Raw genomic sequence first — 25354 nt, 5'->3', positions numbered from 1 at the left:
TTCATTTGTTTCCCAGAAGTTTTTTATTTCTTCCTTGATCTCTTTGGTAACACATTCATTGTTTAATAACATGCTATTTAGCCTCCATGTGTTTTAATGGGGGGAGGGGAAGGGAGGAGAAAGAAAAAAAGGTGAAATGCTATTCATCTCAGCAGAGTTTAGTGCCTTCTGGGATCTCCCTTTGGATCCTACTCTTCTAATGACTGACTGACTGTTCTGTCTGCCAATTCTGGGCTTCCTGGAAGATACTTAGGTACTCAGCACTGTCAGAAACTGTCCTCCTTTGGCTTTCACCAACCTGCTTGAAGTTCCAAGTGACCCACAGTTTACGTCTGTCTCCATAGGACTTGGCTGCATGCAGAAGGGGTCAAGCTGTCCTATAAAGTAGGGTTGTTAGCAGCATGGGGTGCAGGTCTGGGCCAGTAAGCTTCCCCAGGTTCTCCAGGCTCTGCCTCTGCCTGCCTTTGCTTGACAGCCGTCATTCTTAATCACTGAAAAATCTGTTTCTGAAAGGGCTTTAGGCAGAATCAGGAATCTAGACCTCTGGGTCTCCCACAAGGGGGAGGTGCTGTTTGTATTTCAGGGCAAGTGGTAAATATGTGTCACTGTCCCAGAGCTATTCCTCTGGGAGTGGCTCAGAATATTACTCTGCCCCTTGGCTGGGCAGAGACCCTTGTATGCAATCCAGTGAGATCAGCTGGAAATCTGGAGTTTCTATCAGCTCTCCCGCTTGGGGAAGGCACCAGCAAGGTTCTGGGGATAATGGGGCAGATGGCCCCACCCCCAACCCAGTCACAGACACTCCCTGAGACTGTTCAGACCCGGAGGCTTGGCCTCTGCCGCGTTCTTTGCAAACGTCAAGCTGCAGGGTGTGGCAGTCAGGGCTCCTGAGGGTGGGGCAGGCTGTGTCACCTAGGGAAGAGTTTTTCCTTTTCCTGAGCTCCAGCTATTGGGAGCAGCTAGCTTCTCCCAGGAAAAAATGGCCCTCTCGGGTTGGGAGCCTGTAACCGAAGGCAGCGCTCCCGACTGTTGCTTTTCCATGTCTCCCCCCAGTGCTTCCCACTCCACCCTCTCCTTAGTCACCTCGAGTCCACGCCGCGGTCCCTGCACCAAAGCCTTGGGTGAGTAGCTACAAATGAAAACTCCTATGCTCTGGGGGGAGATTCGGGGGTGGGTGGGTGGGAGACAGAAACTGAGGTTTTCTCTAGGACTGGCTCTGGCCTATGGACTCTGGTCTCCACTGCAGCTGACAGCCCTGCCGCCTTTCACAGCTGGATGTTACATGGGCCGCTGGTCTTGGGAGTGGTGCTCCAAGCTGTGGAGCCCAGACTGGGTTCTGGGCCTCTGTCATCTGAGGGAAAAGACCCTCCAGTAGTGATCCTTCCTCACTCTTGGCCTGCCGCAGGGCAGCTGGGTCAGCCCCTCTCAAGACTTCGCCTTCCTACTGGTCTCCAGATGTTTTCTGTCCTTCCTCATACAAGTCTCTTCCTCAGCTGGGCCTCAGTTTGTAATTCCAGGTGTATGTTCCTCACTTTAGCTTTATTTCCAGTCTGGCCCTTGGAGGAGGTACAAGAAAGGTCTGCCTATCCATGATTCTCTTCTCTCTCATTGATGTTTCTATCTCTCTCCCTCTCCCTTCCTCTCTCTGAAATCAATTTAAAAAACATACTAAAAAAAAAAAAGGTCTGCCTATTTGGCTGCCATTTTCTCTCCTCTCTCACATTATCCAGAAATGCTTTTGACACATGAGAGAACTCTGTGAATATATTTGATCATTAATTGATTGATTTATATCATTACATGTTTATACTGGATAAAGACCTAAGTTGGGATCTTAATGTCTGTGTGATCTTAGTAAGTCACTAAATTTTTCAGTTTCCTTACTTGCATATACAAGGTAACGTCAGTGCCTTATTTATTTATTTCTCACATGATGAGAAATCCAAATACATTATATGAGATGTTTTCCTGCTAAACCAAAATATCTGTGCTTTTTTAGTGGTAGAATGCATAATTAGTCGTACACAACTATGTGAGTTACATAATTTTGCTTCTATGTTAATAGTGAATATTTTTCTTATAACAACAGGGCCACAGCTGGTGTAAATATAGAACATGGCATTAATATGAGTCAAATGAATATTGAGGTTTCATTTCTAGTTTTCTTTGCTCAGTAATCTCAGTTCCAAGATGTACTTTTAATGAAGAGTTGAATAGCACAAAATTATGTTGTAATTCTTTGAGATGATACCAGTTAATTGACTAAAGCTTATTTGCTTAACATCAGATATTCATATATATATATATTATGTTATTATAAAACACACACTGTGTGTGTGTGTGTGTGCATGTGCATGCACACACTGATTTGGTCTACATTGAAAACAAGTTGATCCAACCAAGCTGGACTGAGAATTTCATTGTCAGGGGGAGTAGACAAAGTATAAGCTTTAGAATCAGATACTTAGAGTCAAGTATCTGGTATTGAATCCTGGGTCTTCAATTGTGTCAGTTGTGTGGCAATGAATAAATTATTTAAGCTCTTTAATTGTCCAGATTTTCCATCTGTAAATATGGATAATGCATTATTTGCAGAGTCTTTGGGAGGACTAAAAGAAAGTAATGCAAAGTACCAGGTATACCAGTAGACAAGACCCAAAGAATGGTTTGATTACTTGTCTCCATCTTTTTTCGCTTTTCTGATTCTATTCTCTGTCATTCTAGGTCTTCGCTGTCTTTCTTCTCAATGGTGGTGCCCTGTGGCTGTGACGCTCGGGATCCTTTGTCTGGGTTTACTGGTGTCCATCATAATGCTGACAGTGCAATGTAAGTGCGGACACAAGGAAGTGATGGAGGGAAAAGATGAGAGTTACTAAACATGGTTTGTAAATTGGTTTCAGAATACCTATAAACAACCTTGACTTAGATATATTTTAAGCAAACTGTTTTTAGAATGAGTGGGAAGATGAATGGGTATATTGTGCTAGTCTCTCAAATTGTGGCACGGAATGAAGATTATGAATTGTAGGTTTTTGTTTTGATTAATTTTCATAACTTCATGGATAGAGCCTACATAAATCCTAATGCAATGAGAATGAACATAATTTGAAGTCAATTATCCACAAGATCATCTGAGAGACCCAAAAGTAAACGAAACCTCATTTAGCTCATGTTGAGTTTTAATAGAGATGATTAAATACCAATTTAAAGTTAAGAACTGGAAACAAAATTGTAATAAGTACAACATTTTAATAAAATACTTCAAATTTATTGTATGGATATTTTGGAAAGAGGTTATTTCGGGGGAAAAGAAATGAAAGAAGAATGAAAGTGGCCAAGAAGGAAAGAAAATCATGTCAAGTACCCACCTCTTCTGCCTGTGTATTGAGATTGTAGATCTGAGTTATTTTGTCTGTCTAGACCCAGGTATTAAGGCTTTTACAAGTGCTATTTGTTTTTCAATTGTTGTTTATGGTCACAACCATTTATTTTTCAATTGATGTAACACGAAGGCCTTTCCTGATGATGGGAGAAGTGTCTTTGACCAGTGGTGGTGATTGGCAGAGTCTTACTCTGAGGCTCTGACTACTTTACAACAAGCTCAAACTTGGCCTGCAAGGCAAGGAAACTGCTTTGTACTGAATCATCCAGCTTCTAGAACTGAGCTATTTGGCCCTTAACATATTTTTGCCTGCTTGATTTCACAACTTTTATTGCATCTCCACCCTTCCTAAAATATGCTATGGCAAAAAAATAAAAATAAAAAAAATGTTTGAGACTCTTGTGACATAGCCACTTAAAATAGTCCTGCAGGAAGGTTTCTCAAAAAAGGGTATCATAGTTCTTGAATAAAATCAGGAAGTCTGAAAATGTAGAAAGATGACAGAGGAATGAAGACACAAACATAGTAAATGATTAATGACTTTACTGCTAATAGTCATTAATTCTGGTTGGTGATTATTTGTAGATTGTCTACATTTTATTAGTTGGGATTGCTATTAACTTGTGTGTAACTCTCAGTAACAAGTAAAACCTTGATAATTTTTTTAATCACAAGTGTCTGTGACAGTTCCTGATATAAAAAAATATTCTAGGAATATCAAAGAACTTTCAAATCCATAATGTTTGAGTAAATTTTGGTCATTCTCCAGCAATTTATCTGTTTTCAAAATAAATTATTTGATTTAGTTCTTTGATTTCTTAAATATCCAGTGGAGGGACTTTTATTGAAGTCTTTCTTAACCCAGCTATAATTTAGTATCCCAGGTGACTGATCTTCTAAAGCAACAGCAAGAAAACCTTACTCACCAAGAAAATATACTGGAAGGACAGAGTTTAGCCCAGAAACAGGAGGAAAAAGCTTCCCTTGAATTACAGAGGAAACTCAAGGAAATGATTGCAAACCTTACCCAGGAGTTGGATGAGAAATCCAAAAAACAAATGGAACTTCTTCACCAGAACCTGAATCTCCAAGAAGCTCTGACAAAAGCAGCAAATTTTTCAGGTATGAGGTTGGAAGCTCCTCTAATTAATCTTAACTCTCTTTTGGAAAAGCCTCTAGGCACAAAATTGGCATATTGATATGTGTATTATCTATATATATAAAAGCTCAAGTGACTGGCCAACCATTTGACCATCTGCCTGGTAGCTAGGATGTGCACTGACCAACAGGGCAAACGATCAACATAGGAGCGGAAACCACAGGCATGGAAACATGGAACAGACTGATGAATGTCAGAGGGATGGGGGGAAGAGGGAGGGCAGGAAGAGATTAACCAAAGATCTTATATGCATACTAGATGCCTGGTGCCTGGCCTGCAACTTCTCGAAATCCAGGACCCCTCAGGAGAGCCAGTTTTGGCCCAATACCCACAGGCCAGGCCAAGGTGCACCAGGCCTCTAGTTATTTACATAATGTTACAACTTCATTTCATAATGTTCTACACCAGAAGTTCTCTAATTCTGTCTTCCCCACCCTATCCTCCCTCAAATTCTTGAGATATCTGATTCCATTAAGCACACTTTTGGTGAATTTAAGTTTGTTTTCCTCATAAGAGTCTTCTCCCATTTTAAAATTCTAGTTTTGAGATTTTTCTGGAAGAATCCTTCTTCCCTTACCCCTTGCCACAGATTCTTATCTGCTTTCATTCCAAAGTATCTCAGTCATTTTTTTTTTTCCTAAACAATGTCCTTTGTCCCTGGAACTCCTACCTCTGCATTAGCTTTGTTCTATGGAAAAGTTTCTTAAAGTATACTACATCAATCTAAATTGAATCAATGAAGATAGACTGGCTTGGAAGTGTTGGGTAGATACTTCAAATTAGACAAAAATATAATGGGCCCAGGAAGTTAGTTTATATGAGAAGAATTGAATTGATCTCAGCTATATAATGGACTCAGACTCTAGGAGGCAGGTAGAAATAGTAGCATCTATAAGAAGGAGACAAACAATGTGAACTCAGGTTGTTACAGAAATTATCTGATTTATTTCGCCTTCCTATAATATGTAATTAAGTCAGGCATATGCTTTTAGTCATAAGGAGAGTTAGAGGGTGTGAAATGAAGTATGTTGCTTCCTTGGAGGCATTGAATGAGTCCTACTCTAAGCATTAATTAACTACCACTAGTAAAAAGAGATATCTCCAGTTCTTGCTTGTATAGCTCAGTTAATCTTAACCATGTGATTTCTTTGGATATTAAGTAATAAGAGTCCACAGATAACCACAGATTTCTTTATGTTATAGATGAAAACTTGAAATCCAGATAAGTTAAATAATAATAACTTGTTTTGTATAAAGTTTTGCAGTTTATTAATCCCTTTAACATTTATAAGGCTTTTTAATTTTTTAAAATATATTTTTATTGATTTCAGAGAGGAAGGGAGAGGGAGAGAGAGATAGAACATCAATGATGAGAGAGAATCATTGAGCGGTTGCCTCCTGCACCCCCCTACCCCCCTACTGGGGATCAGGTCCACAACCCAGGCATGTGCCCTGACTGGGAAAGAAACCGTGACTTCCTGGTTCATAGACTGATGCTCAACCACTGAGCAACACTGGCCAGGCTATAAGGTTATTTAAACTTCCAAAATCAGCAGAAATTTTTAGACAAAATTAGCTTTTGTCAAACATATTTAATCTCTTTAATAAGGGACTTATCGAGGAAATAAAAGAATACCCCATGTCAAAGAAGGCTTAAAGGAAGAAGGCTAGTATATTAAGGATATGAATGTTTATATAAGCAGACATAGCTACATTCCAGCCAAAGATTTATTTCACAGGTGGATCTGTAAAAAACAGTTTGTTTTCATCAGTTGCATGGGATTAAATTTACATCAGGGCCATGCAGAGCCATTTCCCAGAGATGCCAGTCATGGATAACTAATTTTCTATCCCTCTTTCTCTCTCATTCCCTCTCTCTGAAATCAATTTTAAAAAACCTTATTTAAAAAATATATCCAGCCCTCACTGGTTTGGCTCAGTGGATAGAGTGTAGGCCTGCGGACTCAAGGGTCCCAGGTTTGATTCTGGTCAAGGGCATGTACCTTGGTTGCGGGCACATCCCCAGTAGGGAGTGTGCAGGAGGCAGCTGATCGATCGATATTTTTCTCTCATCAATGTTTCTAACTCTCTATCCCTCTCTCTTCCTCTCTGTAAAAAAATCAATAAAATATATTTAAAAAATAAAAAATATATCCATAAACATATAGACATTGGCAAACACTGCCGATTGCCTAAGTCCTCAGTTGAGGTGTTTGCACTCTGAGGGTTTTGCAACTGAAACCTGTGTTTTCTGAAATCTTACTGAAATTAAGATGCTCACTTTATGTGAATATATTGTTCTCCCTGCCTAGAACATCTTTTATTTTTTACTTTTATTTAAAGTGTAATTTTATTTTATTTTTAAATATATTTTTATTGATTTCAGAGAGGAAGGGAGAGGGAGAGAGAAATAGAAACATCAATGATGAGAGAGAATCATTGATCGGCTGCCTCCTGCACGCTCTCTACTGGGTATTGAGTGCGCAAACGGGCATGTGCCCTTGACCTGAATGGAACCGGGGACCCTTCCGTCCACATGCTGACACTCCATCCACTGAACCAAACCAGCTAGGGCTGAAATAGTTTTTGAACACTAGTCAGTATAAAAATTATTAATGGGATATTTCATCTGATTTTTTCATACTAAATTTTTAAAATCATGCCTGTGTTTTACACTAATAGCACATCTTAAAGCAGACTAGCCACAATTCAAATACTCAGGAGCCACCTATAGGCTACTACATATACAGCATGTGTCTTAAATAAGGAGGCATGGTATTTAAGCCTAAACCCACTATTCAAAGACATGAAGTTTTAAAATACATAAGCATAACTTTTAATAGCAGAATGGCTATTAAGTATTCATTTCCCTAATGTTCACTTCCATTATTCCAAACTTAACTTTAAAAAAGTAGAGCAGATTCTAAAATTACATCCCAGCCCAAGCTTTGCTTTTTAGCTGCCTTACTTCTAATTTAGTTTACTAAAATCAGAATGCTTTTTCTTTTACTTCAAAAAAGGGAGGTATTTGCAGAGTCTGGGTATAATCTATGAAGAGATGGTTTGAATTCTGTGGGGAGACTTGATTTAAGAGTTATAGGAAAAAAATGCTTTTAAAGAATTATGGAAATATTTTTCTCAGGCATAACTCTACTGATTAGATATTCTACACTTCCTAGGTCCTTGTCCCCAAGACTGGCTCTGGCATGAAAAAAACTGTTACCAATTTTCCTCTAGTTCATTTAATTGGGAAACAAGCCGGGGGAACTGCTTGTCTTTGGATGCCCAGATGCTGATAATTAATAGCACATATGATCTGGTGAGTTTTTATGGATGTGTATTAAGGTGGTGTATTGGTTCAGAGGGAAATAAATCAGCTTTAGGCTCTGGGTGGAGGAGCCCTTGTTTGAGAATGAGAATACCTATGTACTATCCTAGCCATGAATTCCATACATGACCTTTGATGGACGGGTTATGGAGTATCTATGGCTTCAGTAAACCTTTCTGTAAAACCATCGAGAAGATTTCAAAGATCTCCTTTGGTTCTTTCGTTTTGTGAATCTGTAAAACAACCGCACTGAACGCCAACATCAACTCAGAAATGTTGCTCCCCACAGGAATTCATCAAACAACTAACTGCTCATTCCAATGCCCCATTCTGGACGGGGTTAACTAAGAGGAAACCAAGCTCCTCATGGCTCTGGGAGGATGGCTCTCCTTTGATGCCCAACGTGTAAGTTTTCCCTTCTTTGCTGAACCCACTAGTGAAGTTACTGCAGCATTCCACACAATGTGCTCTTCTTGCCAGAGAGAAGCTTATTGTTCTCCCTGCCTAGAACATCTTTATTTTTAATTTTTAATTTAAAGTGTAATTTTATTTTATTTTTTAAATATATTTTTATTGACTTCAGAGAGGAAGGAAGAGGGAGAGAGAAATAGAAACATCAATGATGAGAGAGAATCATTGATTGGCTGCCTCCTGCACGCCCTCTACTGGGTATTGAGTGCGCAGGGATTTCTGAGAGTCTCCTCTCACAGGGGGACCTACCCTTCTCTGGAGTTTTCCTTCCCACCTTCATTATAGATTTGAAAGTTTGAGACCAGACTACATTCCTGCCACAAGGTGGCAGTAATCTACTTTTCTTTTGTGTCCATACCTACAGGTTTAGATTGAGGGGAGCTGTTTCCCAGAAGAATCCTTCAGACACCTGTGTATATATACAACGTGGAACCATTTTTGCTGAGGACTGCATTTTAACTGCATACAGTATATGTCAGAAGAAGGCGACTTTGTTGAGAGCACAGTGAATTTGAAGGCTTGGGAAGAAAGGGAGGAGCCCATCTTTGAATTCTCTTCTGGAATTTAAGCTATTCTTCCTCACTTGGTTGCAAACTGTGAGAGGCCCGAGAACAGGTACTAGCTGACTGTAGAGCTCTTTACAGAAAGTGGGCTCCAGCTGCCTGATACCTTTGTAACAAAAGTTTTGACTCTGTCTCTGTCTACATTTTTTGACCTAGCTTGTTGGAAGCCTCCCAACCAGCCTTTGGTCCCTCATTTTTTATTTTAAAGTTTTGTTCCTCTCCAAACCTTGGGAACCCTCTCTACCTCAGTGCCATCATCCCCTCGCCCTCCTGAAACTGCATAGATGATAGAACAGAGAAGAGTTGCCCAACTGCAGATAGAGGGCAATAAAGGGGAAGCATGCATGGGAAACAGCGCATGAAGAAACAGAAAATGGGAAAGGTCATATTGGAATCCAGAAATGCATGTTCTCAATGTTAAAAGCGACCATTTGTTGGTTTTTGAAATCATGGTCTCTCTCCAGACTCTCTTGCTTACACACACACACACACACACACACACACACACACACACTATATCTTCACGTTAGAAAGTAATTAGAAATTGGGTGGTCTTTTCTGTGACCTCATCTACAATTAAGTATCAGTTCCTGAATTAGTTATTTCTTCATCTTTTCTATACCAAAGGATAGCTTAATACCTTTAATATGTATTTGTTAGATTCACTAGTAGGATGGCCCAGAGGGAAAAACAGTTGATTTTTTTTCACTAAAGTACATACCTTTTATTGATAAATGCTTCTTAATTTGGTTATATTGTGTTATAATGCAGAAACGTACAGAACCAAAAACGAATGACAATCAATTCTAAAACAAACTGAGCCAGGTATGGAAATATCACTGAACAGAAACAAATAGAATTAGAAATATTTCTTCAATTTTCAGTGTTTTTACTACTTTCTCCCACAGTTTAGCCTTTTCATCCTCTGACACATAATCTAGCACCAATCTTATTTTTTTTTAATCTCTATCATTCCTAGGAAAACAAGAGACAGTTTCTTTTATTAACAGATTTATAATAAACTGAACATATATAATGTGCACAATTGCCGGAGTCTTTCTCAGCATCTACTAGGGTTCAGGAATCTGGAAAAGGTGCTGTGCATAAATGAATGAAGAGACTAGAGAAGAAATATGAGTTTGGAAGGCATGGGGGAAAGCCAGACAGAAACTTAGTTCTAGTGACTAAGCTCCCTGAATGTCCAGACCCCTAGCTTTTTATTAACACATTTTGCCCTAAAGCAAAGCAGATACACATATCAAAGGTAAGGTTTGGTAAACAGTAAAAGATTATCAGGTTGGGGAACTGCCCTCAGCTGTCTGGCAGCAGGCAATAATATATGCAGATCTTCAGCCCTGCTGAAGCCCCAAGTTCCATCAACCTTTCTTGCATTTATGACCTGCTGGAATTAGCCTCCAGCACACAATAAGTTTTCTTTATTTATATGCTACTATCATTTCTGTAAGGATATACTGAAACGTTAGATAATATTAGCTAATGACAAAATGTAGAAATGAGGCATCAGCTTCTCTAACCGTAGCTACAAGAATGTTAATATGTATTGTCATTACATGTTCACTTTCGTATTATCTCATTCTATTATATAATATAACAATTAGATAGAAAACAGTAAGTAGGTGAATCACATCTCAGGTAAGCACTACATGGAAATCTGCCTTTGAGGACGGTGACCTCCCCACTCCCCCAGAAATCGAGCTAAGCTCTCGAGGAACAGTCCGAAGAATCACAAGAGACATTGGTGAGCCTCTTTCACAAATCAACAAAAGAGCAGCAACTACTATGTTACAAGGGATTCAACTTGCCACTGTTTGGAAATGTCACATCCATGTCAATGGCAGTCGTGATGCCTACTCAGCTACCCTCTAGAGATGTATGGCTACTTCTATAGGATGATTTCAAACTGCAGGAACGTTTGAGGGGGCTAAAATATTTTCATGCAAGTCTCCAAACCCATAATCTTGTTGCTATTAATTAAAATAAAATATTATTAATTAAAAACACACACCGGACAGCTGGGTTAGTTTTGTTAAGCTTCCAGAAGTATTCACTGTGACGGTGTTCCTCTGAAACAGGCTCGTTCTCTCAGATCTGCCTACACGTTCCACATCACCTGCATGTTCCATGCTTGAAAGGAGGAACGTTCAGAAAACACGGCACACGGGGAACTCAAATGTTAGTACGGGGGAAAGGTCAGTTCAGAATCACAGCTAAGTTCAAATGTTAATGTTCTAGAAATATTACTCCGTCAAAAGCACAAAAGAACAGAAGGAAGGTTTTGATGAGGAAGTTAAACCATGCATTTTGGTAAATTCCCTTTCTGCTCACAGAACACAGGGTGAGCAGCGAGTTGAAGCAGGTGCTACAACTCTTATGTGTCGTGTGATGGCACAGTGGGTCCCAGCTGAGTCACGAAGGGCATCTCAGTGGGGGTTTTATTCCTTAGGCTTGTTGCTTACGTCCCTAAGCGGCTAAATGGTTAGCACTTTTCTGCCCTATGATAAACATGCAGAAGAGTCCATCTACGTGTTCATTTTTTTTTAATGCAGCCATTGCAAAATTAACTTCGCTGCCGAGTTGGTTTTGCTAAATTCTAGAATGACCACTGTGCCCTTATTTGAGTAATACTGTAAAATGGGAGAAAAGACAGGAACAACCTTGAAGAGGTGAAAGGCCGCTCCTTCCCGATGGGTGGTATAGGGCAGAGGGTGAGGACACACATAACAAGACTCAACTCCATTTTACAGGGCAGGAGCCCCTGTCACTTCACAGCTTTGTGGCACAGTCAGGACAATACACATGCTCCTGGTGGAAAACAAAGCGCTTGTGGGCCAGATGCACGGAGCATTTTTTTTTTTTTTTTTCTGCAGTGGAAGCAGTAGTCGTGCCAGGATTGTCCTTGATAGGCCACCACACTGGAGCCTTTACCCAACCCAGTGATGGGGTTCTTGCATCCAGCACACTTCTTGGCCACGAAGTTCTTGTAGCAATCCACGCAGTCATGCTGGTCCTCCACAGCGGGGAGACGCTGCCCGGCCAGCTTCTTAGAGCAGGTAGCGCACAGAGCACTCGGCATGCCAGGGCTGATCCTGGTAAGTGAGCCTCCAGATGTGCCGGCCTTGTTGCACTTTACGCAATGCTTGGCAAGTCTGGACTCATGGCAAGCCACGCAGTAGAAGTCCTTCCCTTTCCGGAAGAAGCTTCCAGAGCCGATGACTTGCTTGCAGTGGCTGCAGGTGAAGCCCTCTTTGTGCCAGATGGTCCCCTTGTGCTCCACATTCTGATCTCCTGCCCAAATTGGCTTGAAGCAGCCCTGGCATTTGGGGGAGGCCTCCCGAGGGGTGCACTGGTTGCACAGGACCTTGTTGTCCTTGCACCTAAAAGTTTCGTTGGCCCAGGGGCGCAGGCACTGGGCACAGTGGAAGCAGGTGTCGCGCCAGCAGCGGTTCTATAGTGCACCTCCTTGGAGTCCGCACCCATGGGCTCGCGGCATTCCACACAGGTGTTGGCGCACAACTTGTCAAAGCACTTCAGGCAGCGTGGTGGCCATCCTTCTCCACGCCCTTCCTCCCCTGCAGGGCGTCCCTGCGGCAGTGGCAGTCACACTTCTCAGCCCTGGTGCCCACCTTGTACCTGGAGGGACCTCACGCAGGGTGTGTGGACAAAGGGATGTATTTGACAAGGACTGGATATGGTTGTCAAGTTCCAATGTGCCTACTATGGAGGAACTACAACTTCCAACTGGAACTCCAACATTAACACATTATATCAGCTTGGGACAGGTGCTTGACCTCTTCGACCCTCTTTTTCCTCACTGTCTGGGATGCTTGGCAGCGGCGGATTGAGCCCCCTCGGCCAGACCCAATCTATAAGCTTTTACACATGTAAACATGTTCCCTTGAAATCATCACCACAATCAGGATAGTGAACATATCCATCTTCCCTAAAGTTCACCATGCTCCTCCCCAATATTTCCTCCCCAGACAACTACCAATCCATTTCAGTTTGCATTTGGTAGTATTTTATATGAATGAAATAATACAGCATGCTTTTTTTTCTTTTATCTTTTTTTGCCTAGCTTCTTTCACTTAGCTTAATTATTTTGAGATTCATCTAACTGGTGGTTTATATCAATTTTTCATTCCTTTTTAAGTACTGAGTATTATTCTCTTGTGTGGCTAGACCACAAACTGTTTATCCTTTTACATGTTGACACCACTGAGTTCTTGAAACGAACTATTACAAATAAAGTGGCTGTGAACATGTGTGTACAAGTCTTTGTATGAACATAAGATTTCTCTTCTCTTGAGTAATGTCTGGATCACTTATTCGATCTATGTTTAGCTACTTAAGAAACTGCCACACTGTTTTCCAAAGTTGTACCATTTTGCATTCCTACCAGCTGTGTATGGATTTTCCAATTCCACCTCATCATTGGGTACACTTGGAATGTTAGTCTTGTAATTTTAACCATTCTTATAGGTATGTAGTAGTATATTATTGTAGTTTTCATTTGCATTTTCTAAAAGAAGAATGATTTTGAGCATCTTATATGCTTATTTATTATGTTTTCTTGGATAAAGTCAACTATACATTTTTTGAGAATTTTTATTTGTTATTTGTTTTCTTATAATTGAGTTTTGAAAGCTCTTTGTACTCTGAATAAAAGTCCTTTATCAGAAATTGTCTTGATAATTTTTTTTCAGTTTATGACTTGTTTTTTTGTTCTCTGAGTAGTATACTCAGAAAATCAGAAGTTTTTGATTTTAATAAAGCCCATGTTCATGTTTCTATTGTTGTTTCTAAAAGTTTGTTATGTAACTTAAACTCATAGAAATATTCTCCTGCCTGCCAGCATGGCTCAGTGGTTGAGCATTGACCTATGAACCAGTAGTTCACGGTTCAATTCCCAGTGAGAGCACATGCCTGAGTTGCAGGCTCCATCCCCAGTGTAGGGTGTGCAGGATTCTCTCTCAGATGTTCAGTGATTCTCTCTCATTATTGATGTTTCTATCTCTCTCCCTCTCCCTTCCTCTCTGATATCAAGAAAAATATATTTTTAAAAAGAAATATTCTCCTATGCTTTCTTCTAGAAAGTTTATAGTTTCAGATTATGCACAGAAATCTATGACTTATTTTGGGTTAATTTGAGAATTATGTATCAATGTTTGTTTTTTGCTTAAATACATTCAATTATTTTAGCAACATTTGCTGAAAAGATTAATTGTTCTTCACTATATTGCCTTTGCACTTTGTCAACAGTTATCCATATATATATATATATATATATATATATATATATATATATATATATATATATATTTCTGGACTCTGTTCTGTTCCATTGATCTCCTTGTATATTTTTACACTACCATGCTATCTTGAACACTGTAGTTTTATAGTATATCTTGAAATAACATAGTGGTAGTCCTTCAATTTTTTTTCAAATTTGTTCTGAATTATCTATGTCTTTGCATTTCCATGTTAAAAATTTTAAGTCTTTATTGTTTAAAGTATTACATATGTCTCCTTTTCCCCCCATTGACCTCTCCTCAGCCACTCCCACCCCCCAGCACATGCTCTCACCCCCCTAGTGTCTGTGTCCATTGGTTATGCTTTTATGCATTCATACACGTCCTTTGGTTGATCTCTTATCCTTTCCCCTCATCTTTCCCTGCCTTCCCTCTGAGGTTTGATGGTCTGTTAGATGCTGCTCTGTCTTTAGGTTTATTTCTGTTCACTAGTTTATGTTGTTCATTATATTCCACAAATGAGTGAGATCATGTGATATTTATCTTTCCCCAACTGGCTTATATCACTTAGAATAATGCTCACCAGGTATATCCATGCTGATGCAAATGGTAAGAGTTTTTTCTTTTTTACAGCAGCTTAGTATTCCACTGTGTAGATGTACCGCAGTTTTTTAATCCACTCACCTGCTGATGGGCACTTTGGCTGTTTCCAAATCTTAGATATTATAAATTGTGACGCTATGAACATAGGGGTTCCTATATTATTTCTGATTGGTGTTTCTGATTTCTTGGGATTTATTCCTAGAAGTGGGGTTACTGGGTCAAATGGAAGTTCCATTTTTAATTTTTTGAGGAAACTCCATACTGTTTTCCACAGTGGCTGCACCAGTCTGCATTCCCACCAGCAGAGAAGGAGGGTTCCTTTTTCTTCAGATTCTCTCCAGCACTTGTTGTTTGTTGAATGGTTGATGATAGCCATTCTGACAGGTGTGAGATGGTACATCATTGTCATTTTGATTTGCATCTCCCAGATGATTAGTGACTTTGAGCATGTTTTCATATGTCTCTTGACCTTCTGTATGTCCTCTTTCAAGAAGTGTCTATTTAGGTCCTTTGCCCATTTTTTGATTGCATTGTTTATCTTCCTTTTCTTTAGATGTATGAGTTCCCTATAAATTTTGGAGATTAGACCCTTATTGGATATAACATTGGCAAATGTGTTCTCCCATGAAGTTGGCTTTCTTGTTGTTTTGTTGATGGTTTATTTTGCTGTTCAGAAACTTTTTATTTTGACATAGTTGCATTGGTTTATTTTCCCCTTGGTTTCCATTGTCCTAGGAATTGTGTCAGTAAAGATATTGCTATGACATATGTCTGATATTTTGCTGACTATGGATTCTCTTAAGATTTTTATGGTTTCCTATCTTATGTTTAAGTCCTTTATCCATTTTGAGTTTATTTTTGTGTATGGTGTAAGTTGGTGGTCTAGTTTCACTTTTTTGTATGTATCTGTCCAATTTTCCTAACACCACTTATTGAAGAGACTGTCTTGACTCCATTGTATGCTCTTACCTCCTTTGTCATATATAAATTGACTAGAGGCCCAGTGCACAAATTCATGCATGGGTGGGGTCCAGCCAGCCTGGCCCCAATCAGGACAGATCAGTGCTGGGCCTGATAGGAGGAGGAGATGGTGGGAGATTGGCCAGCCAGCCCACCCCAATCGGGGCTGGCTGGGGAGAGGGGCCACAGGCAATTGGCAGGTGGGCCCCCCCTGATTGGGGTTGGGGGACTGATTGGGGGCAGGGCCAGCCATGGGGAGAGTCTGTGGGCGAATCAGGGTAGTGGGGGCCCATCGGGGGTGGGGCTGGCCAGGGAGAGGGGCTGCGGGCTGATTAGAGTGTTGGGGGCCCATTGGGGGTGGGGCTGGCTGGGAGGAGGGGCCACAGGAGGTTGGCTGACCGGCCCCACCCGCTGATCAGGCCAGTTCGCTGGTCACAGTGGGCATCATAGCGACTGGTCATTGGTTGTTCCAGTCGTTTTGGATGTCGGCTTTTTATATAGAGAGATCATAATGGCTTGGGTCAATTCCTGGGTTTTCTGTTCTATTCCATTGGTCTATATGTCTGGTCTTGTGCCAGTACCAGGCAGTTTTGAGGACAGTGGCTTTGTAATATAACTTGATGTCTGGTATTGTGATCCCTCCAACTTTGTTCTTTCTCAGGATTGCTGTGGCTATTTGGGGTCTTTTTTTATTCTAAATGAATTTTTGTTCTTGGTCTGTGAAATATGCTGTTGGTATTTTAATGGGGATTGCATTGAATCTATAGATTGCTTTAGGTAGTATGCACATTTTAATGCTGTTGAGTCTACCAATCCATTAACATGGTATGTTCTTCCATTTATTTGTCTTCCTCTATCTCTTTTTTTAATGTTCTGTAGTTTTCTGAGTACAGATAGATCTTTTACCTCCTTAGTTAAGTTTATTCCTAGGTATCTTAATTTTTTTGTTGCAGTGGTAAATGGGATTGTTTTTTTTAGTTTCTCTTTCTGTGAGTTCATTATTGGTGTATAAAAAAGTCATAGATTTCTGGGTGTTACTGTTGTATTCTGCTATGTTGAGCTGAAAGGATCCCTGGAAAAAATTATAGTCCAACACTGGAAGATGATTTTTTGCCTCTGTGTCTGGTATAGTTTCTATTTCTAAGTTGATGACAAAGGTTTTTTATTTTATTTTTAATTTTTAATATATATATGTGTGTGTATATATATATATATATATATATATATATATATATATATATATTGATTTCAGAGAGAAAATGAGAGGGAGAGAGAGAGATAGAAACACAATGATGAGGATTGAGCCCACAACCCAGGCAAAACTCAGGCACATGCCCTGACTGGGAATTTAACTGTGACCTCCTATTTTATAGGTCAATGCTCAACCACTGAGCCACACCAGCTGGGAAATTCCATTAAAATATCTGATCTTTACATCATAACATTCCCAAAAATATCTTCTTTGCACCTACATTTACTTCCAAAATCCTCTCAACCTTCACCCCTCCATGATCATTTATCCTCATTCTATGGTGTACAGGTCTTAACATGTGAAGAATGCTATGAACCAAAAATTGATGGACTACTACTTTCCTGGAAACAATTCTTTTAATTGAGAGAGGAGTAAGATTTTATAAGCATTTGTACAGCTTGGAAACTCAGAAATCTAAGTAGGAGTACTAGCCACCTGACTTGTACCTGGACCATAAGAAAATCGAAGTGGCTTTGAAATTATTAAAGTGGTTTTTTTTAGGACACATTTAACCAAATTGGTTCATGTTATATTCCAGTGAATGGTCACATGTTTCACCTATTTCCTAGTTCTTTTATTATGTTAAGAGAACAACTGACAGATCATTTACAATTCTACTCTTAGAGAGTGAAAAAACAATAATAATATAATTTAAATTCAATAAAGCATCCTGTAAAACTAACAGCAGGCATCTACCTCATTGGATTCATAAACATCAAATCATCTGCCTTTGCTAAGCTCTTTTCTGAGATATGTTTAGATAGCACTACATTTTTAAAAAATAGATTTTTATTGATTTCAGAGAGGAAGGGAGAGGGAAAGAGAGATAGAAACATCAATGATGAGAGAGAATCATTGATCAGCTGCTTCCTGCATGCTCCACACGGGAGATTGAGCCCACAACTGGGCTTGTGCCCTTCCAGGGAATTGAGCCCTGACCTCCTGGTTCATAGGTTGATGCTCAACCACTGAGCCACACTCGCCAGATGATAGCATTACATTTTTTATTTATTTACAGCAAATCCCAAATATTTTAAAAACACTAAATAAGAAACTTTTTCTAAATATTAAGCATGTGTGTTGTATTTTGAAAATGATGTAGGATTCTTAATCCCAAATATTTTAAAAACACTAAATAAGAAACTTTTTCTAAATATTAAGCATGTGTGTTGTATTTTGAAAATGATGTAGGATTCTTAATATAAAATTTTTAAATACCTGATTATAGTAATGAGTGGCATAACAATGTTTCAGTCAACCATGAACCATGGTGAGTTCATAAAATTATAATAAACTAAAAAATTCCTATCACTTAGTAACATCATGGCCATCATAATGTTGTGCAATGCATTACTCACATGTTTGTGGTGGTGCTGGTATAAATAAACCTACCAGGCTGCCAGTTTTATAAAATCACATACAATTGTGTATAATATGTAATATTTGATAATGACAACTAGGATACTGTTTATGAATTTACTATACAATACTTTTTATTGTTATTTTAGAGTAAATTTTTTCTACTTATTGTAAAACATTAGGCCATGTTATACTGCTAGCAAGAGCATACATCTTGTGTTTACTGTGTCTCCTGATTGTATAATTTCATCTTGTGCTTGATTTAATCTCATGTTGTTTTGTTTATTGTGGCTCCTAAGCATACAAAATCCACTGCTGATCTTTCCAGTAAGAAGCCACATCAAGTTATTTTTCCAAAAATAAAACTAGGACTACAAAAGTGGAAAATCTGTGATGGTTTTTGCTCACCAGTTAGGCTATGATCTTGAAGAACTAGAACAAAGTGACAGACACTGTTAGAACATCAGCTTCATTGAAAGTAATCAGCTAATAAAAAAATTTGAGAAAGGCCTATATAAGCTATGGAGAACTTCTAATGATCTGATTGAAGATCAGGCACAGAGTATATCTCTCTCAGTACTATGACAATCACAGCCAAAGCAAAGAGTTTGTGATGATGAAAGCAAGGTTTGACCCACCTACAATGTTGAATTTCCTGCTATCTCTGTGTGATTTAAACAATTCAAGAATCATTATTTATTACTCTAGAGGCCTGGTGCATGAATTCATGCACCAGTGGGGTCCCTCGGCCTGGCCTGCAGGATCAGGCTGAAACCAGCTCTCTGACATCCCCTGAGGGTTCCCAGATTGTGAGAGGGCGCAGGCCAGGCTGAGGGACTCCACTGGTGCATGATCGGGGTAGGGGAAGGACGTGGGAGGTTGGCCAGCCAGGGAGGGAGCGCAGGAGGGCTCAAGGGTGTGTCTGGCCCCTCTCGCTCAGTCCCAATCAGCTGGACCCCAGCAGCAAGATAACCTACCAATCGGAGTCTCTGCCTTGTGGTGGTCAGTGCACATCATAGTGACTGGTCAACTGGTTGACTGTCTGCTTCCTGGTGGTCAGTGCACATAATAGTAGCGGTTGAGCGGCCTTAGCATATCATTAGCATATTATGCTTTGATTGGTTGAACAGCTGACCAGACAACCAGATACTTACCATATTAAGCTTTTATTATATAGGACTAGAGGCCTGGTGCACGAAATTCGTGCACGAGGGACTGGGGGTGTTCCTCAGCCCAGCCTGCACCCTCTCCAATCTGGGACCCCTCGAGGGATGTCCGACTGCCTGTTTAGGCCCGATCCCAGTAGGATCGGGCCTAATCAGGCAGTCGGACATCCCTCTCACAATCCAGGACTGCTGGCTCCCAACTGCTCGCTTGCCTGCCTGCCTGATTGCCCCTAACTGCTTCTACCTGCCAGCCTGATCACCCCCTAACCACTCTCCTGCCAGCCTGATTGATGCCTAACTGCTCCCCTGCCAGGCTGGTCACCCCTAACTGCCCTCCCCTGCAGGCCTGGTCCCCCCCCAACTGCTCTCCCCTGCAGGCCTGGGTCCCCCCCCCAACTGCCCTTTCCTGCAGGCCCGGTCGCTCCCAACTTCCCTCCTCTGCCAGCCTGGTCACCCCAACTGCCCTCCCCTGCAGGCTTGATCACCCCCAACTGCCCTCCCTTGCAGGCCTGGTCCCTCCCAACTGCTCTCCCCTGCTGGCCATCTTGTGGTGGCTAACTTGTGTCCACATGGGGGTAGCCATCTTGTGTGTTGGAGTGATGATCAATTTGCATATTATTCTTTTATTAGATAGGATTAGATAGGATAGAGGCCTGGTGCATGGGTGGGGCCGGCTGGTTTGCCCTGAAGGGTGTCCCGGATCAGGGTGGGGGTTCCCTTGGGGCATGGGGTGGCCTGGGCTAGGAGTCTGTGGTCGTTTGCAGGCTGGCCATGCCCCCCAGTGACCCAAGTGGAGGCCCTGGTATCTGGGATTTATTTATCTTCTATAATTGAAACTTTGTGGAGCCTTGAGTGGAGGCCTGGGCAGGCAAGGGAAGGCAGAAAGCTTGGTTTCCTCCATTACTGGGGAAACCCAAGCCTCACTCCTGCTGTCCATGGCTGCAGCCATCTTGGTTGGGTTTATTTGCATATTTGCTCCTGATTGACTGGTGGATGTGGCTTGTGGGTGTAGCAGAGGTATGGTCAATTTGCATATTACTCTTTTATTAGATAGGATAATGTGAAAGTAAGTGGTGAATCTCCAGTTCTGATGTGAAGGCAGCTGAAGAAATTTTAGAAACTCTAGATCAACTGATGGTGGAAGAAAAGAACTAGCCAGATTAAATATTCAATAAGGATAAAATGTCCCTATTCTGGAAACAGACACTTAAAAGGAGTTTCATCCATAAAGAGACCAAATAAATGCTAGGTTTTAAGGCTCTTAAGGTCAGAATACCAGTCTTGCTTGGAGATAATGTTGCAAGCTACAAATTAAAACCCTTTGTGATCTGGCACAGTGAGAACCCCAGGGCCTTGGAACATATTAATAAGCACACACTGCCAGTGCACTATAGGAGCAGTAAGTCATGGATGATCCAGCTCCTATTCTAAGATATCCTCTTAAATTGCTATGCCAGTGAAATGAAGTACTGTTTGGAGAAAAACATAACTTTCAAGATTCAGCTTATTGTTGATGATATTCCTTAAATCCTCCTTTTATTGGTAGTCTTCATCCCAATATCAAAGTGGTGTTTCTCCCTTCAAATACCATTTATTTGATTCAACCAATGAATCAAGGAGGTATAGCAATTTTTAAGGCCTATTACCTGAAGAGGACCTTTGTTCAGGCTATTGTTGCTACTGAGAAAGATACTGATGCAATTCTGGAAAGATTACAACATCTATGATGGCATCAAGAACCTTGTTTGGACTTGGGGTAATGTCACCAAGGAGTGTATGAATGACATATGGAAAAAGACACTCAAGAGGTTCTACCACAACTTCAAAGAATTTGCCAAAGATGGGGAAGTTGCAAAAATCAACAAGGCTGCAATTGAGATGCCAAACAATTTTAACCTGGGTGTGGATGAGAATGTCATTGAGGAACCCCTAAAGATAGTGCCTGAGAAAATATCTAATGAGAAGTTGTTGGAACTGGAGCAGGAATGCATAGCTCAAGAGGCAATAGAACATGGACTCAACACCAAAAGGTTTCTATTATTGGAGAGAAATGTTCATGGTGAATTACCTACTTAAATCTATGACTAAAAAACCCACACATACAAGTAAACCACCATGGACATATTTCTAAAGAGTAACGAAACCTCTTCAAGAAGAGCCTTAGGCAGGTCCTTCAGAAGGTATTTCAGAAAAAGGCATTGTTATCATAGGAGATGGCAGCTGAAGACCTTCCAGTGGGGCAGGATGTGGAGGTGGCAGACAGTGATACCGATGATCCTGACCCTGTGGAGGCCTAAGCTGATTTGTATGTGTTTTGCTTTTAACAAAAAAGTTAAAAAGGCTCTAGCAGGTTTGGCTCAGTGGATAGAGCATTGGCTTGTGGACTGAAGCGTCCCGGGTTTGATTCCAGTCAAGGGCACATGCCCAGGTTGCAGGCTTGATCCCCAGTAGGGGGTGTGCAGAAGGCAGCCGATCAATGATTCTCTCTCATCACTGATGTTTCTATTTCTCTCTCCCTCTCCCTTCCTCTCTGAAATAAATAAAAATATATATTTTTAAAAGTTTAAAAAGTAAAAAAAAATTTTTTAATTAACAACAGGAAAAAGCTTATAGAATGAAGATACAAAGAAAGAAAATAATTTTGTACAACTGTACAATGTATTTGTATTTTATGTTTTATCACAAAAGTAAAAAAAGTTAAAAAAATTCTATAGTAAAAATTTATAGTAAGCAAAGGTGAACTTATTCCTGAGTGATAAAAATGATTTTAATAAATGTAGTGTAGCCTACATGTACAATATTTACATAAGGTCTACAGGCATGTGCACTAATGTCCTAGACCTTCACACTCACTCATCACTCACTCACTAATACATCCAGAGCAATGTCCACTCTTGTGAGCTTCATTCACGGTAAGTGCCCTATACAAGTGTACCTTTTTATTTTCATTTTTTTATACCATACTTTTACCATAACTTTTCTAAGTTTAGGTATGTTTAGATACACAAGTACTTAACATCCTATACAATAAAAGGCTAATATGCAAATCGATCAAATGGCAGAACAATGGGTTGCTATGATGCGCACTGACCACCAGGGAGCACACCACTTAACCAGAAGCCAAGCTTATGGCTGGTGAGCACAGCAGCAGTGGCGGGAGCCTCTGTCGCCTCTGCAGTAGTGCTAAGGATGTCAGACTGGGCCTAAGCCGTCAGTCGGACATCCCCCAAGGGCTCCCGGACTGTGAGAGGGTGCAGGCTGGGTTGAAGGACCCCCTGAGTGCATGAATTTTGTGCACCAGGCCTCAAGTTGTGTTATAATTGCCTATAGTATTTACTACAGTAACATGCTATAGAGGCTTATAGCCTAGGAGCAATAGGCTATACCAGTGGTCAGCAAACTGCGGCTCACGAGCCACATGCAGCTCTTTGGCCCCTTAAGTGTGGCTCTTCCACAAAATACCATGTGCGGGCGCACATGTACAGTGCGATTGAAACTTCGTGGCCCATGCGCAGAAGTCGGTTTTCAGCTCTCAAAAGAAATTTCAGTCGTTGTACTGTTGATATTTGGCTCTGTTGACTAATGAGTTTGCCGACCACTAGGCTATACCATATAGCCTTAAGTATGTAGTAGGCTATACCATCTAGGCTTGTGTAAGTGCATTCAGTGATGTTCACACAACAACAAAATCAACTAACGAAACATTTCTCAGAACATATCTCCATCATTAATCAACATTACTTGTATATACTTCAGTAACTTAAATATCAAAACAATGATATACGATATTATGGTTTCTACAAGTTATTCTAGTTTACTTTGGCAAACAGATGTGCATTAGAAATTTTTCTTACTTTTTAAAAATTCATTTAGCAACTCTCTATCAAATGCCTTCTTTCTTTAGTGCTAACAAGGTACTTACAATCTAGTGTGGAGGAAGAAAATGAACAATTAAATTATTAGTTACATATACACTATTTTATTCATTCATTTAATACATGCAAGTGGTATTCTAAATGCTGGGAATCAGTGAACAAAGACAAGTTCCCTGTTCTCTGGAACTTATGATATGGTGGCAGAAATTAAAAATAAAATAAAGAGCTTTTCCGCCTGCTCTCCCCTCCCCCCCTCCCCCCAAGCGCCGCAGCAAGTCCTAGCCATAGCAATCAGACAAGAAGAGACAAAAGGCATCCAAATTGGAAAGGAGGCAGCAAAACTGTCATTATGATCATTTTTGGGACCTCATCCGCCATGATGAGATGTTCTCCGATAGCTACAAGATCCGGGAAATCCTGGACAGGCTGTGCCTGGAGGAAGAGGGGAAGAAGGTCAGTAGGACAGAGGGTAACATTGATGACTCGTTTATTGGTGGAAATGCCTCCTCTGAAGGCCCTGAGGGTGAAGATACTGAAAGCACAGTAATCACCTGTGTTGATACTATCATGAGCCATCATTTGCAGGAAACCAGCTTCACAAAAGAAGCCTCCAAGAAGTACATCAAAGGGAAACTTGAAGGACAGAAAGAATAAAGCCTTTTATGACAGGGGCTGCAGAACAAGTCAAGCACATCCTTGCTAATTTCAAAAACTAGCAGTTCTTTATTGGTGAAAACATGAATCCAGATGGCATGGTTGCTCTTCTGGACTAACGTGAGGATGGTGTGACCCTCATGTATGATTTTCTTTAAGGATGGCTTAGAAATGGAAAAATGTTTACAAATTTGGCAATTTGGATCTATCACCTGTCATCATAACTGGCTGCTGCTCTTCATCCCCACACCAAGACGAGGACAAATAGGACTGATGTTATCTTGAGCTCTTCATTTATTTTGACCTTGATTTATTCAGAATGGAGGTATTGTTTTTAAGAAAAAAACATGTCATGGAGGTTGTCTAAAAATAAAATGCATTTAAACTCAAAAGAAATAAAATAAAGAGATATGGTAATTATTAAAGGACTCCAATGGCTTCTTATAATCAAAGGTAACTCTTAACAGCCACAATTCCTTAGAGATGAAGATATAGAGATGCCTTTAAGCAGAGTGAACGTCACATTTTTACTATGAATCAGGTCCAGCCTGCAGAGATTCCTCAATTTTACTCACAAGTGTTATTAAAACAGTTCAACTTCCTCCAACTTGCCTTGACATTTCTAATACAAAGCAGCAGATGGCACCACCATATCATTCACTCCGGCCTGATTTTGATAAATCTTTTTGATAAATTCATACTGACTTAGATCACACACCACAGAAAATATATTTTCATCTTTTAGTTAGCCTGATCCTCTCTTATTCACTGTACAAATGTCCCAACAGATATTTAAGACCCATCATTATTTTACTGGTGAAGAAACAAGTAGAGAAAATTAAATAACACATCTAAAATCACTCAGTGACAGAATTAAGAACAAGGCAACATGATGCATTTATTAGATAGAACATGGACTCTGAATTTAAAAATTCTGCCAATAACAGATATTTTTTCCCTTATGCAATTAAATGGTCCTATCTTGTGCCCCCCCCGCCCCCTCCCATTTAAAAATGAATGGAGTATACCAGGTGAATTCCTTCCAGATATTTTGTAGGTTCAAATGCTTTTTTTTTCTAAATAAAATTATTTATGAAATTTCCAAATATAAAACAAGCAAAATCAGATATGCTCTAGCCGTATCAATACTGGGAAGTCTAGAGACTTTTCTGTTTGGCCTATCTTGCATCACATTTTGCTACATTTTCCTTCCTATTAGAGATGATTTTGAGTTAAAGGGCACAGGACAAAAAGAAATATAGCAAATATATTCAATTAACCAAAACATGGATGGCTATAGAGTGACAAAAGC

The 25354-nt window shown here is 40.2% G+C and overlaps 1 protein-coding gene and 2 pseudogenes across 3 annotated transcripts; 2 read left to right on the top strand and 1 right to left on the bottom strand.

The window, feature by feature from the left end:
• Window positions 1-892: 892 nt before the first annotated feature.
• OLR1 (oxidized low density lipoprotein receptor 1) lies at window positions 893-10862 on the top strand. The gene is given in 7 exon segments (XM_079774626.1): window positions 893-1121; window positions 2725-2826; window positions 4259-4504; window positions 7721-7860; window positions 8159-8274; window positions 8705-8843; window positions 8845-10862. Coding segments are annotated over 7 exon segments (930 nt in total). The 5' UTR covers window positions 893-979; the 3' UTR covers window positions 8890-10862.
• Window positions 9318-12859, bottom strand: LOC307102059 (four and a half LIM domains protein 1-like; annotated as a pseudogene). Its single transcript has 2 exons — window positions 12802-12859; window positions 9318-12564 (listed from the first exon to the last, which is right to left on the bottom strand). The product of its transcript is annotated as a four and a half LIM domains protein 1-like (transcript).
• An 8349-nt stretch (window positions 12860-21208) lies between these two features.
• On the top strand, window positions 21209-24161 carry LOC307102058 (translationally-controlled tumor protein-like; annotated as a pseudogene). The gene is made up of 2 exons: window positions 21209-21543; window positions 23721-24161. The product of its transcript is annotated as a translationally-controlled tumor protein-like (transcript).
• The last annotated feature ends 1193 nt before the right edge of the window (window positions 24162-25354 follow it).

The sequence above is a fragment of the Cnephaeus nilssonii genome (genome assembly GCF_951640355.1).
Source record: "Cnephaeus nilssonii genome assembly, chromosome: 6".
NCBI lineage: Eukaryota > Metazoa > Chordata > Mammalia > Chiroptera > Vespertilionidae > Cnephaeus > Cnephaeus nilssonii.
Note: the sequence above shows the minus strand (reverse complement) of the source record. Positions and strands in the feature narration are given on the sequence as shown.